This window comes from Hyaena hyaena, unplaced genomic scaffold (assembly GCF_003009895.1).
Source record: "Hyaena hyaena isolate Hyena2069 unplaced genomic scaffold, ASM300989v1 scaffold_383, whole genome shotgun sequence".
Taxonomy (NCBI): Eukaryota; Metazoa; Chordata; class Mammalia; order Carnivora; family Hyaenidae; genus Hyaena; species Hyaena hyaena.
In genome coordinates, this window is record NW_024081014.1 from 1,637,950 (window position 1) to 1,652,514 (window position 14,565).

A 14,565-nucleotide genomic window follows, 5' to 3' on the forward strand; every position below is an offset into this window, starting at 1 on the left:
ATCTTGCTTTTGTTCATTTTATTTTTTAAAAAATTTTATTATTATTATGTGCCTTCAATTTTATATTCTCACTCCTACTCTAACTCTTAACTGGATATCATAACTACTATGGTATGGGGAAGCCTCATAAAAGTCTTTTAATGGGGGGCGCCTGGGTGGCTCAGTCAGTTAAGCGTCTGACTTCAACTCAGGTCATGATCTTATGGTTCATGAGTTCGAGCCCCACGTCAGGCTCTGTGCTGACAGCTAGCTCGGAGCCTGGAACCTGCTTCAGATTCTGTATCTCCCTCTCTCTCTGACCCTCCCTTGCTCACACTGTCTCTCAGAAATAAAACATTAAAAAAAAGTCTTTAAGGAAACATTGGTGGAGTTCCTGTATCATGACATTAAAATTTTTCTTAACTCCTCCAGTATTTTAGCTGTTTTCAGAAGTAAATAATATTGATCATCATAGTTAACGTATTTTTGAAAGTGCTTTTAAAATGAATTACTGCTGTATCACTGTATAAGAATTTATAGAATATTGAGTTTATTTAAAAAAAAAAAAAAGAAATACCTGTGTGCTTACTGCAGAATTTTCACCCCTCCACAGGACTTTGATTCTTGGTTTGACACTAAAAACTGTCTTGGTGATCAAAAACTTGTGGAAAGACTTCACGCAGTAAGTAATAGACAAGAAAATTTAATAATTAAACGTATATAACCACACCAGAAAACAAATGGCTGTAGAATGTGTTTGAACTTTTGGGTTTACCTCTTGGCTCAGTCTCAGTGCTTCCCTCTCTCAACCTTTCTGACAGCCTCTTTGGGAAATGAACTCCACTATATTCTCAGCCTGTCTCAAGATGGCTTCAATATTTTTCTAGTTCCCCAATGCCACTTCTTTTTAAAAAATTAATTTTTTTAATGTTTATTAATTTTTGAGAGACAGAGGGAGACAGAGTATGAATTGGGGTGGGGCAGAGAGAAAGAAAGATACAGAATCCAAAATAGGCTTCAGGTTCTGGGCTGTCAGCACAGAGCCCTACATGGGGCTTGAACCCACAAACTGTGAGATCATGGCCTGAGTCAAAATCAGACGCTTAACCAACTGAGCCACCCAGGTGCCCTTAAACATCTCACTCTTGATCTGAGCTCAGGTCATGATCTCTTGGTTTGTCAGACTAAGTCTCCCCGCCCCCGCCCGCTGCCCTGTGCTAACAGCACAGAGCCTACAGAGCCTGCTTGGGATTCTCTCTCCCTCTCTCTCTGCCCCTCCCCACACTCACAATTTCTGCCTCTCAAGATAAATAAATACACTTTAAAAAAAGATTCTTTTATGCCTATTTAATAGTCAGTAATCTTGTTATCATTTTAATGTAGTTTGTGCCATTGAATTATGAATATCTAGTTTAAGTTCCCTATACTCATTTTTTTTAATGTTTATTTATTTTTTAGAGTTGGGGGGAGGGGCAGAGAGAGAGGGAGACACAGAATGCAAAGCAGGCTCCAGGCTCCGAGCGGTCAGTGCAGAGCCTGATGCAGGGCTCACACCCACAAACTGCGAGATGACCTGAGCCTCAGTCTGGCGCTTAACCAACTGAGCCACCCAGATGCCCCACCCCCATTCCAATTTTCTAATGGGCCATTACTTGATTCTTTTTTACTGAGAGCATTGGCAGCTGACATTGGTAGTGTTTTTCAGGTTATGCATTGGGAAGTAAATTTCACAGTAGGGTGTTGTCAATGAAAGATATAATTTATAATATTAAATATTTCGTAAACTTTTATAAAAACTATCACTTTTTAGGTTTTAAAACCATTTTTGTTACGTCGTATAAAAACTGATGTAGAGAAGAGCCTGCCTCCTAAAAAGGAAATAAAGATTTACTTGGGATTGAGTAAAATGCAACGAGAATGGTGAGCTATTTTTTTTTTTCTATTTAGCATTTATTTAGTATAAGGATTTATTAAAATTTAACTTTGTGGTGGTTTAGTTACACCTTTAGATCAAAACTTTAACATTTGATGTTTAAATGGCAAGTTAAGTAGTTCAAGTATTTTAATAGAAAATTGGTTAATATTTTATTTAGCTTTTGGGAAGGAATGTTGGCTTTGAGTCTCTATACCTGTATTTGAATCCAGTGCTTTGTCTCTCAGTAGCTATTTAGCTTGGACAAATTCTATAGCATCAGTGTCTCTTCTGTAAAACATGTATAATACTTAGCTTGAGTTGATGTCAGGGTTAAAGAGGCTAATGTCATTTGCACAATTATTTTTTTTTCTTGCTTTCTCCATCAGTGGAAATAGTAATAACCATAACAATAAGTAATAAAAAGATGGATGAGAATAGGGATTGTGGGTATTATAAAACTAGAAACTGAACCAGTTTGGTAAGTTCAAGCAAAGCAGGAAATTGATAAGAGAAGTCACAAGGAATCACAAATTAAATATGCTTATGTCATAATGCTGCTTAAAGTAGCAAAATATTGTTTATATAAATAAAATTAGGTCACTTATATAATGACTTCTCTACTACTGAGACCAGTATAGGGTAGTGGTGAAGAGTATATTTCTCTAGATTCAGACAAAAGACCAAACTCCGGCTTTGTCCCTTGTGGTCCTGAGTAGACTGTTTCACTTCTCTGAGCTGCCTGAACTTCCATTCATAAAATAGGGGTGATTCTAGTACATACCTCAGAGTTGTGAAGATTTAACAAGATAATTTATATAAAACCCTTCACATGATACCTGGCACTTTCACCCAGTGCAAGTTGGCTGTTATTATTATTAAATATTAATTACTGTGTAGGTGGATAAATAAGTCTGTTTTCATCTGGGTAAAGGTCAACAAAAGGTATTGAAAAATGTTTACAGATCAGAAAAAAATGCCTTATGAAGATAGGTATAAGAAATTGTGATTGTTTTTTAGCTCAAACAAGTAAAAGTTAGATGTCAGCTTTCAGCAAATTTTGTAGTTATTAAATAATTAATTATCAGATACAGTTTTATGAATAGTTATCAGCTGATGGCAAGTTATAGCAATGAATAAAGCAGGAGGAAACAAGTTTATGGGCAACATACAAGTTAAAATGTTCAAAAGTTTCTTGGTTTTACTGATTAGATTGAGTCTCAAAGTCTTTAAATAAGACTCAGTGCTGATCACCAAAGGGACATTGCTTGATGCCATTAAAACGTTCTAATAATCAATGATTAATTGTAGTTTAAAATTTTAGGTATACAAAAATCCTGATGAAAGATATCGATGTGTTAAACTCTGCTGGCAAGATGGACAAGATGCGACTTTTAAACATTCTGATGCAGCTTCGAAAATGTTGTAATCATCCTTACCTGTTTGATGGTGCTGAACCTGGCCCACCTTATACCACTGATGAACACATTGTCAGCAACAGTGGTAAAATGGTAGTTCTTGATAAACTCTTGGCCAAACTAAAAGAACAGGGTGAGTTACAAATCTGTACATTTATATGAAATGATTATATTAGTGACTTGTGTATAAATAATATTTTGCATATTCACTCATCCATTTATTCAGCAAACATTATTGAGTACTTATTATTTGCCGGGAACTGTCCTATGGGTTGGGTATACAACAATGTGTAAGACAACAGTCTTTGCCTTGGAGAAACTCATAGTGTAGTGAAGAGGAATAGTTGTAATTTGTTGTGATAAGTGCCATCATACGTTGAGATGCTGGGAGTTGGGGAAATCTTCACAAAGAACATTTGAAGTAAGCACTGGAGAATGTGTAGGAGTAAATCATGGGGAGAAGGAAAGGAGTCATTTTCTAGGGCAATGAAACAGAATTGTGAAAACAGGAAATGCTGAGCTTATGGTATTTAGGTAGAGTGGTAGTTGATGAATCTGGAAAATTAGATGGGGCCAGATTATAGAAGGCCTTTTAAGCATGCTTTAAGAAGTTTGGACCATTTGGAAGGTGAGGAGGGGGTGTGTCCTAGAAGATTTTGCTGTGTCAGCTAACACAATCAGACATCTATGTTTGGGGGGAGAACTTGGAAGCAGTATGGGGGTTCTAATGATGATGATGAGAGATGAGAAACAGGAGACTGGTTGGGAGACTACTGCAGTAGTCTAGTGAAAGGTGGTATGGACCTATCATTCATCCTCAGGACAGAGTAAAGGCAGACTTTAAATAATCTCATTATGTGTGGAAGGTTTTGAAGTCCTTAAAAATTCATAATTCAGAAATGCATAATTCTGTACAGCATTCCTTGAAGGTGTTGTGTGTGTGTGTGTGTGTGTGTGTGTGTGTGTGTTGTGGAGAGTTCATGTACTATGCATTTTTATTACATGTGATGTTTAATTTTATTTTTGTAAATTTTAAATTAGTTTTACACAGATTGAATAACTTGCTTTTTGGGGGGAAATGTTTTAGGTTCAAGGGTTCTCATTTTTAGCCAGATGACTCGCTTGCTGGACATTCTGGAGGATTATTGTATGTGGCGTGGTTATGAGTATTGTCGACTAGATGGACAAACTCCACATGAAGAAAGAGAGGTGAGGAAAAGAAAACAAAACTTCAAATTCAGAATTCAATTAAGCCATATTTTTCATCATTCAGTAGTTTTGAACTTTGGCCTTTTTTTTTTTTTTAGCTGGGTGCATTGAATTTCTCACTAACCCCCTCTGGGTCTGTGATCTTCAGTTTGTCTTCCATAACACTGACTCTTTACAAAGCATCCATTACAAGGTCTTCAAAGACATCATCACTTATCTAAAGGACACTACACCATTATACTCTTACCTCCTGTAACCACTGCTATCTCTAACCTTTTGATTACTGTTTCTCATACTACTCTTTAACCTCTGATTCTATGTCTTATTTTTCTTGATTTGCTTCCTACAGTAGACCCGCGCCATTTGTGGAGTTTAACAGTTGAGATTTATTAGTTTATTAGCAACCATAAAGACTCATGAAACATTGTAATTTGTAAAGGGAGTAATCTCAGTGTTAGATAGATTTTGTAAAACTGAAATCTATAAGCGTAGATATAGGTGCTTATCATGCATTTGGATATTGGAATACTAAAAGGTTGGTATATAGGAATGAGTCGCTTAGCTAGTGAGGAAGGCTAACTAGCACCCAGTATATTATAGCACCTATAATTCTTACAGGTCTTTAGATTATCCTTCATGAATGTCATGGGTCTAATGTATTTTAAACCCTTTAAAGCACTTTCCTAGGGGGAGAGCTTTGCTAATTTATCTTCTCTTTTCTGTGGTCCTTCAAGGTTCTGTCTTTGGTTTTTCTTTTAAGTCTATTCTCATGCTCTGGGCAAAGATTGTGATTTCATGGTATAGTGGAAAATGCATTGAACTTGGTTTCAGAAGACATAAATTTTAGGACCAACTCTGCCATTTTGTAGTAAATATGCAAGCTATTTACTTCTCTGAGCCTCAGTATTTTTAACTGTATTATTTGGGTACTGTTAATACCTAGGCTTCTTTTTTCTGACAGTGCTGTGAGGATCATTGGATATAATAGATATGAGCATAGTTTTTAAATTGTGTCAAGCAGGATATACTGTCAGAAAATTGCACACAGGTCTTTTACCTCTCAGCTTTAGGGCCCCATCTCAGGCTGCAAAGACTCTTAGTCCATGTCCCTTTCCTTCCATAGCTTCAGTGAACACTGTCCCGTGTGTGCTTCCTTATTGAAGCTTGGCTATAGCATAGGATAGGGCCCATAGCAGGCACACAGGCTCTTTTAATATCTAGAGTTAACCTGATACCCATTGATAACATTTACAAATAATGGGTGTATTAAAGTTTACACTGATCCCTGATCTATAGTAGTTTCCTTTCTCTGAAATGGTAATTTGAAGCTTTATTGGGATTTTTGCTGATTCATTCCTCAGAATGGGTTTCTCCAAATCCACATAAAGCATAAGCCATATAATACTATTCAAAATGACCCTTTTTCTTATAATGAAGATGATACTGAGGCAGAAAAGTAGGTGGTTTCTGACCTCAAAATCAGAGGTCTCTCTGCTCATGAACAATGTGGAATTTACTTAATTATACCTAAATTATTCTGGTTTCTTAAAATTTCAAAATAATATTCTCTCTTCAGAGGCTTTGAATTACATATATTGACTTTAGATACGGCAAAGCAGAGCTGGGTTTTTTTTGTTTTTGTTTTTGTTTTTGGAAATGCCCCCTTTTCCCATTATACTGCTGTCCACATAATCATGTTATGTTTCCTTAGTAAGGAGGAAAAGACCATATTTGATTCCTTACTTTCATTATGTGCTAGCTGTTAATAAACAATTCTTTTTCAATAGTTCTCAGATTTGCCCTTCATTGGTAGAGCTAAATTCAGCTATCTAAGTCTCTGGTCATTCTCTGACTCAGTTCTTATTACCTTTACTTAATTGGCCTCCTCACTATTATAGGGAAAAGATCTGACATTTGTCAAGCAACTTCTCTAAGCTAGGCAATGTATAGTTCCAACTGAATTATCCTAGCATCCTAGTAATATATAATTTACTGGCAAAATTTTCTCCACTTGAAACTATCTCAGAGAGGTTAAATGCTTGCTTAGAAACACGTGTAATGAATGGTAATGATTCACACCAGGTTTTTGCTATTTCCTCTACACCAAATTGCCTCTCACTACACCATGCTGCTTTCTACACTTCCCCCTCTACATGCTATATGGACTGCAGCACTGAGTGCCACCTCTGCTGCAACTTTTGACCATGCCATTCCATTCATTAAAAATATAACTTTCTGTATTTTCTGATTATGAAAGTAATATATGATTGCCAAAGGAAATTTGCAAAATAAAGAAAAGTATTTCTGGCCAATCTCCTTTTGTATATATAATATATATAAGTAATTGCTGTTAAACTATATATACTATATATGAAGTTTAGTAACGTTTTACTTAGCATTATGTTGTACTTGCCTATATCAGTAATAAAATTTATTGTAAATAATTTAAGTATAATACATATCCAGTGGACGTACTATAAATGATCTATTCCCCAATTGTTGATCATTTAGGTTGTTTCCAATTTTTCACTATTATAAATAATGCTAAAGTGAAAGTCCTTATACATAAATCTTTGTGCACATTTCTGATTATTTCCTTAGGATAAATTCCTAGAAGTGGAATTACTGGGTCAAAGGGTATGAACATTTTTAAGACTCTTGATGCATATTGCCAAATTGCTTTCCAGAAAGGTTGTACCAATTTACACTCCCTGCAGCAATGTATGAGAGTGCCCGTCTCACCGCCCCCTCGTCAACATTGAGTATTATCATTTTTTTAATCTTCAAAAAATGGTATTATGTTTTAATTTGCATTTATTTGTTTACTAGTGAGATTGAACATTATTTTTGTATTTATTAGCCATTTGTATTTGTTCTTCTGTGAATTGTCTGTTTTTTTCTTTTTGCTCATTTTTCTATTGGGGTCTTAGTGTTTTCTTTCTAATTAATTTTTATGAGATCTTTATATAGTATGGATATTAGCATCCCATTAATTTTTAAGACTCTTTACTAAGTATTCATGGATTACCTTCTTGAATTTCCTCATTACTTACTTCCCTGTTTGCCCCTTTTCATGATATAGCAATAAATCTACTTAACCTCCCTTTCATCCATTACTCTCATTTGCATCCTGAACCTTTTTCTCTCTTGGCTGGTCTTCTAAACTATCCCTTCCTTATTAATCCTGTATAAAGTAATGGGAATGAATCTGAGATAGCTGACATTTTACTTTCTAGGTACTTTTCAGCTCTCAATTAAAACATTTTCACTATTATTCCTTTAAATAAATTATTTATTACTTTGTCTATGAAGTTGTTCTGAGTTTGTCTCTATTGATGTAAGCTTCTAAAGATTAGAAGGAACTTTATGTAAAATACTTTTCTACAGTAATTCACAAAGTACAGTATATAGATGTATGCTTAATTATTTTTGATAGAACAATATTATAAAGGGGGCTTTTGAATATGCATGTTAAAATATTTCTTTCTTAAGGACTTTGGTAATAAATGTTATTTTTTCTCTCCTTTTCTTCCATCTCCTGTGTCAATTTAAAAAAGGAAGCAATAGAGGCCTTTAATGTTCCTAATAGTAGCAAATTCATCTTTATGCTGAGTACCAGAGCTGGGGGTCTCGGAATTAACTTGGCAAGTGCTGATGTGGTTATACTATATGATTCAGACTGGAATCCACAGGTTGATCTCCAAGCTATGGTTAGTATTTTTAATGATGTCAGAAATTTATCTTAGCTCAAAATACTATTGTTATTTATACAGCAGACAGGTAAATTATGATAAAAGGGTAATAATAATTTTGGGAGGTTTTAAGGATGTTGAAATAGATTATCCTGGAAAACAAAAGATGCTGCTAATTGCGAAACAAGAAAGGAAACAAAACAAACACACATATACCCCAGACCCAACGATAGCATTTATGTGTTTATTTTAACTTTTATCATGAAACGGAAATGTTTTATCCCACTCCTGAATATTGAAGGGGACATATACATATGTCTTAATGAAAAGGGTTAAAAAGTTAGTCTGTCAATATTAATTATGCTGAATAAGTAAATATATTAAAATCCTTAGCACTGAAATTAGGAGAGGTATGATTTTAACTTTTGTAATAAAACATTTGGGGTGAGGAAGTAAAAAGGTAACAAAGGAATATATTCCAGGAAAATGTTTGCTACCTAAGGACACCATTAGTAATGATCCTACCCTTTTGGGGCACCTGCATGGCTCAGTTCGTTAAGCTTCTGACTCAGTGCTTAGCTTGGAGCCTGCTTAAGATTCTCTCCTACCATCTCCCTCTGACGCTCTCCTTCTTGCATGTATGTGTGCGCGCACACACACACACACTCTCTCTCTCCCTCTCAAAAAAAAAAAAAAGCTATCCTACCCTTTTTAAAAAAAGTTACAAGGAGCTATTTCTCTTACTTTTCATCATGGTGTCATTTACTAAATCAGAGCTACATCTGTCAGTGTGACTCACACTTTAAGATAAAGAAATTTAATTTCAGAAGTACAAAGATTTAAAGTAGCTATGCACTCAAAATCCCAATAACTTGCAGGATAATTTACTATCTTTGGAAGCAATTAAAGTCCTGTCAATGAGGCATAGCTTAGAAGTTATTCCTTTTTAAAAACTTTATTTATATATTTGTATTCATATTTTTTTGAGGCCAGAACTCAGGAGTGCACCCACCATCTTCTTTTTTATTTTAATAATAGACAATTGAAACCTATTGACCATTAGGACATTTTTATTTTTATTATTATTTTTTTAATGTTTACTTATTTTTTTTAAATGTTTGTTGTTTATTTCTGAGATAGAGACAGCGTGAACAGGGGAGGGGCAGAGAGAGAGGGAAACACAGAATCCGAAACAGGCTCCAGGCTCTGAGCTGTCAGCACAGAGCCCGACGCAGGACTCGAACCCATGAACCGTGAGATCATGACCTGAGCCGAAGTTGGACGCTTAACAGACTGAGCTACCCAGGCGCCCAAATGTTTACTTACATTTGAGAGAGAGGCAGAGACAGAGCACAAGCAGGGGAAGGAGAGAGAGAGAGAGGGAGACACAGAATCTGAAGCAGGCTCCAGGCTCTGAGCTGTCAGCACAGAGCAAGACACAGGGCTCAAACCCATGAACTGTGAGATCATGACCTGAGCTGAAGTCAGACTCTTAACTGACTGAGCCACCTAGGCACCCTGTTTATTCATTAGGACATTTTTAAATTAACATGCTTTTTTATTATTACTTTAGCATTGTACTGAGCTACCTGTTTTGACAGTAGGAGTAAGCCCCAGTGAGTTATAAGGTTACAGAACTGGAAAACCTGTTGATGATAACACTTCTTTTACTTAAAACTGTTAAGAGTATAGCTGATCTGAATTTGAAATTTGTGTAGGGTGTTACATTCTCATTCAGTATGCTGTGTTGAAATTGTTACTGGGCTCTAGTGTTTTTATATTTAGTTCAAGGGCTGTCTTGAATCTTGTTTCTTTGATTTGTTTTTTTTTTTCTATTGCCCTTCTCCTTTCACCTATTTGTTCTAGCAGTTTCTGTGTTTTTAAAAGTTTTTTTAACATTTATTTTATTAAAAAAATTTTTAATGTTTATTTTATTTTTGGGAGATAGAGTGCAAATGTGGGAGGAGCAGAGAGAGAGGGAGACACAGATCTTAAGCAGGCTCCAGCCTCCAAGCTGTCAGCACAGAACCCGATGTGGGGCTCAAACCCTCAAACTACGAGATCATGACCTGAGTGGAAGTCAGACGCTTAACCAACTGAGTCACCCAGGTGCCCCTAGCGTTTATTTTTTTGAGAGACAGAGAGAGACAGAGCATAAGTGGGGGAAGGACAGAGAGAGAGGGAGACACACAAGCTCTGAAGCAGGTTCCAGGCTCTGAGCTGTCAGCACAGAACTCCATGCAGGGTTCGAACTCACAAACTGTGAGATCATGACCTGAGCCAAAGTCAGATGCTTAACTGACCAAGCCACCCAGGTGCCCCTAGCAGCTTCTGTGTTTTAAAAACATTTCTCTAGCTGTTTTTATATAATCAGTACTTGCCATCTGTCACCTTTACTAACTATAAACCATATGACTAATTCTAGACCACTATATAGTAAGGATATTATCATACCATTAATTTTTATGAGCCTTTACTACACATCCTTGAATTGCCTCCATAAACAAAAAGAACTGCTTGATTATGAAATAAATCTGACTTTTGCCATCACAGCAACCCTTGCTAACCACTTTGCCCCTCACAAAATTCCTTGCTAGATATTCTTAATATTTATCATCTTCCTTTTTAAATTTTTATTTATTTATTTATTTTTGAGAGAGAAAGCATGAGCATGGGAAGGGCAGAGAGAGAGATAATCTCAAGCAGGCTCTGCATTGTCATTGTAGAGCCTTGTGAGATCATGACTTGAGCCGAAATTGAGTCGGACACTCAATCGACTGAACCACCACCACCCCTCATCATCCTTCTTTAAAGAGTGACAGGTCTAGAGAGCTCAGAAACTAATTTTATATCCAGCATTTTATAGCATTTGGTGACTATACTATATATTTTATCCATAATACCCAATATCTTACATTAGGATTCTTTCTACTAGGATCGAGCACATCGTATTGGTCAGAAGAAGCCAGTACGTGTGTTCCGTCTCATCACGGACAACACTGTTGAAGAAAGGATTGTAGAAAGAGCAGAGATAAAATTGAGACTTGACTCAATTGTTATACAACAAGGTATTTAAACATATAAACTTAACTAGGTGTTTTTGAAAAAAAAACACATGCAATTTTCTTTAAAGGAGATTACTTTTAAAGTTGACAAAAATTTGCAAACATAGAGGAAAAAAGTCAGGTTTTTTTTAAAGTGCTAATTTAAATCTAATTTAAAGCCTTGCATTCAGTATATGGAGTAGATAGTTGAACATCACTAGCTTATAGTTGAATAGCAATGGCATGTCTTTTGAAGTTCCTGATATTAAGCAGCAGTTAAAATGTTTAGTTTAAAACATTTTTTACTAGGTATTAGGATTGCCTGTTGATAGAAAGAAATTTGATCTGAAAAATAAAGTTTGATAATGAAAAGATATTTCTGTTCTTCTGAGTTTTAGAGCTTCAGCTGTCAGTGTGACTCACATTTTAAGGTAAAGAAATGTAATTTCAGAAGTACAAAGATGCGATATAGCTATGCACTCAAAATCCCAATAAACTATGGGTTAATTTACTATCTTTGGAAGTAATTAAAGTCATGTCAATGAGGAATAGCTTATAAGTTCTTCCTTTTTTAAAAATTAGAATTTTACAGAAAAACTCATTGAAATAGAAGGTGGTAGAAGAAAAATTGGTAGGACTGTTCATTAATAAAACTTTAAGGCTCTCTAATTTTTCTTTCTCATAAAGCTTGACTTATGGTTAAATGTGGTAGTGTCTGATTAGAACTATTATGCTGTGCTTTCTCTGAAATATAATTGAATATACATAACTTTTATTATTAGGAAGACTCATTGACCAACAGTCTAATAAACTGGCAAAAGAGGAAATGTTGCAAATGATACGTCATGGAGCCACCCATGTTTTTGCTTCTAAAGAAAGTGAGCTGACAGATGAAGACATTACAACTCTCCTGGAAAGAGGGGAAAAGAAGGTTTGTTAAAATGGCATTTGTTTTCAAGATGAATTACTGTAACGTCAACATACTTTGGCATGCTTCTTGTATTTGTGTTGTTTCAAATGAATGTTTAAAATAACTCCTGTTCTCTCTAAAGACTTGTAGATTGATATCCAGAGGTAGTTTAGGGATTTTTAGTTTAATTTTTGGCGAGAGAGACTAAGAACTGGAGTTTAAAATTGAGTGACCTTATATACCTCATGTTTATTGAAAATGATGTTGATATTTTAAAAGCCAAATAAATTTCACTTTTAGTCACATACATCAGGACTACATTTTTACAACCCCCCCTTTTTTTGCACTAGATTAGAAATATCTACTGATAAATTGCATTGAATGAAAAATTTTTGAACATTTCATGAAAGATTAAAGGATCATTTGTTAAAGTCTAATAAGCTGTTTCAGTTTTGTGTTCAATTTATATCTTTTATTTTACAAATTATGGATAATTTCAAATATAAGTAAAAGTAGACTGAAGTTATAGTGTGACTACATCTTCAGTGATAAAGATTTTTAAAGAAAGCCTAATTGAGAATACCTGAATAACCATTTAAATACTTAAAATACTTGAAGTAAGTTAAATTTATATTCATTTAATGTTAGCATTGCATTCTTACCTTGTAAATTAACTGATTGGATATTTCATGTCAAAGCCTGACTTCTAAAAAGAGAGTCCACAGATTTTTATATGCAGTTCAGTGATAATTTTCTAATTTCAATGTATTGAACTTTAGACCGCAGAGATGAATGAACGCTTGCAAAAAATGGGAGAATCTTCTCTGAGAAATTTTAGAATGGACACTGAACAAAGTTTGTACAAGTTTGAAGGAGAAGATTATAGAGAAAAACAGAAGGTAACATTTTACCTTAGCCATTAGACTCTCAAATTAGCCTTTCTCTGCATAACCAATATTAAAAACACTGATAGGGGAGCCTGGCTGGCTCAGTTGGTAGAGCATGCGACTCTTAATCTTGGGATTGTGAGTTCAAGCCTTATGTTGGGTGTAAAGATTACTTAAAAAAATAAATAGAATTAAAACAAAAATAAAGTAAAATAATCGCTGGCACTTAACTACTGCAGTGCTCTACTATGGAGTTAAATTTGATGTATATCAGAAGATGTCATGCAAGTGCCATCTTTTAATAAATTCTGCTAGATTTTTATTAGTAGTAGTACCATCATCTTCATCATTGTTTTTGCTGCTGTTGGCTACTGCTACTCTTGTTTTTGAGAAGCAGTGTAGGATTGTGGTTGAGTTCCTGGATTCTGAAGCTGAAATCCCAACTGCATCACTAATTGACTTTGGGTACTCATTTTTCTCCTCTGTCAAATGGAGGGTATAGTAATATACTGCATGGACAGCAAGAGTCCTTTGAGGAAATGAGAGTTTTACTTGTTTTGTTTAAAATTATGGCTATAACTAAAGTTTTTAAAATCTTTTTTAACTAAAAAATTTTTTTTACAAATAGTTTATTGTCAAGTTGGTTTCCATATAACACCCAGTGCTCATCCCCACAAGTGCCTTCCTCCATGCCCATCTTTCCCCTTCCCCCCCCACACCCATCAGTCCTCAGTTTGTTCTCAGCATTCAAGAGTCTCTCATGATTTGCCTCTCTCCCCCTCCCCCACTGTTTCCCCCCTTCTTCTCCCCCACGGTCCTCTGTTAAGTTCCTCCTAATCCTCCTATACGTGCAAACATATGGTATTTGTCCTTCTCTGCCTGACGTATTTCACTCAGCATAACACCCTCAAGGTCCATCCGTGTTGCTACACGTGGCCAGATTTCATGGCAATAAAAATTTTTTTTAATGTTTATTTATTTTTGAGAGAGAGAGAGAGTGTGGGCAGAGAGAGAGGGAGACACAGAATCTGAAGCAGGCTCCAGGTTCTGAGCTGTCAGCACAGAGCCTGATGGGGGGCTCAAACCTACAAACTGCCAGATCATGACTTGAACTTAAGTTGGATGCTTGACTGACTGAGCCACACAGGTGCCCCTAAAATTTTTTCAATTTTTAAATGACTTTTGACTTCATCACAAAAAAATAGTATGGATTTCACATATATCCTTCACTCAGCTTCCTGTAACGTGAACAATGACCATAGTACAGTTATCAGGTCCAGGAAATTAACATATGTTCTCCCTAATGTTCTTTCCCTGTTTTAGGAAATGCAATCTAGGGTCCCAACATTGCAATTTTTTAAAATGGAGCTTTATTAAAATTTTTTTAATGTTTGTTTATTTTTTTTAATTTTTTTAATTTTTTAAATTTATTTTTATTTTTATTTTTTTTTTTACAAATAGTTTATTGTCAAATTAGTTTCTGCATAACACTCAGTGCTCATCCCCACAAGTGT

At 35.3% G+C, this 14,565-nt stretch overlaps 1 protein-coding gene across 5 annotated transcripts in view; it reads left to right on the forward strand.

Annotated features, from left to right (window-relative positions):
* Positions 1–14,565, forward strand: part of SMARCA1 (SWI/SNF related, matrix associated, actin dependent regulator of chromatin, subfamily a, member 1) — a 76,192-nt gene that overhangs the window by 19,225 nt on the left and 42,402 nt on the right. For 4 of the 5 annotated variants that reach the window (XM_039250799.1, XM_039250801.1, XM_039250797.1 and 1 more), the window contains exons 9-17: positions 593–661; positions 1,790–1,899; positions 3,216–3,442; positions 4,397–4,518; positions 7,120–7,155; positions 8,076–8,228; positions 11,146–11,278; positions 12,037–12,185; positions 12,944–13,063. In XM_039250799.1, coding sequence (XP_039106730.1) covers positions 593–661; positions 1,790–1,899; positions 3,216–3,442; positions 4,397–4,518; positions 7,120–7,155; positions 8,076–8,228; positions 11,146–11,278; positions 12,037–12,185; positions 12,944–13,063 — 1,119 coding nt within the window. The remainder of the gene's footprint in view (positions 1–592; positions 662–1,789; positions 1,900–3,215; positions 3,443–4,396; positions 4,519–7,119; positions 7,156–8,075; positions 8,229–11,145; positions 11,279–12,036; positions 12,186–12,943; positions 13,064–14,565) is intronic. The other variant, XM_039250798.1, reaches the window with a different exon arrangement.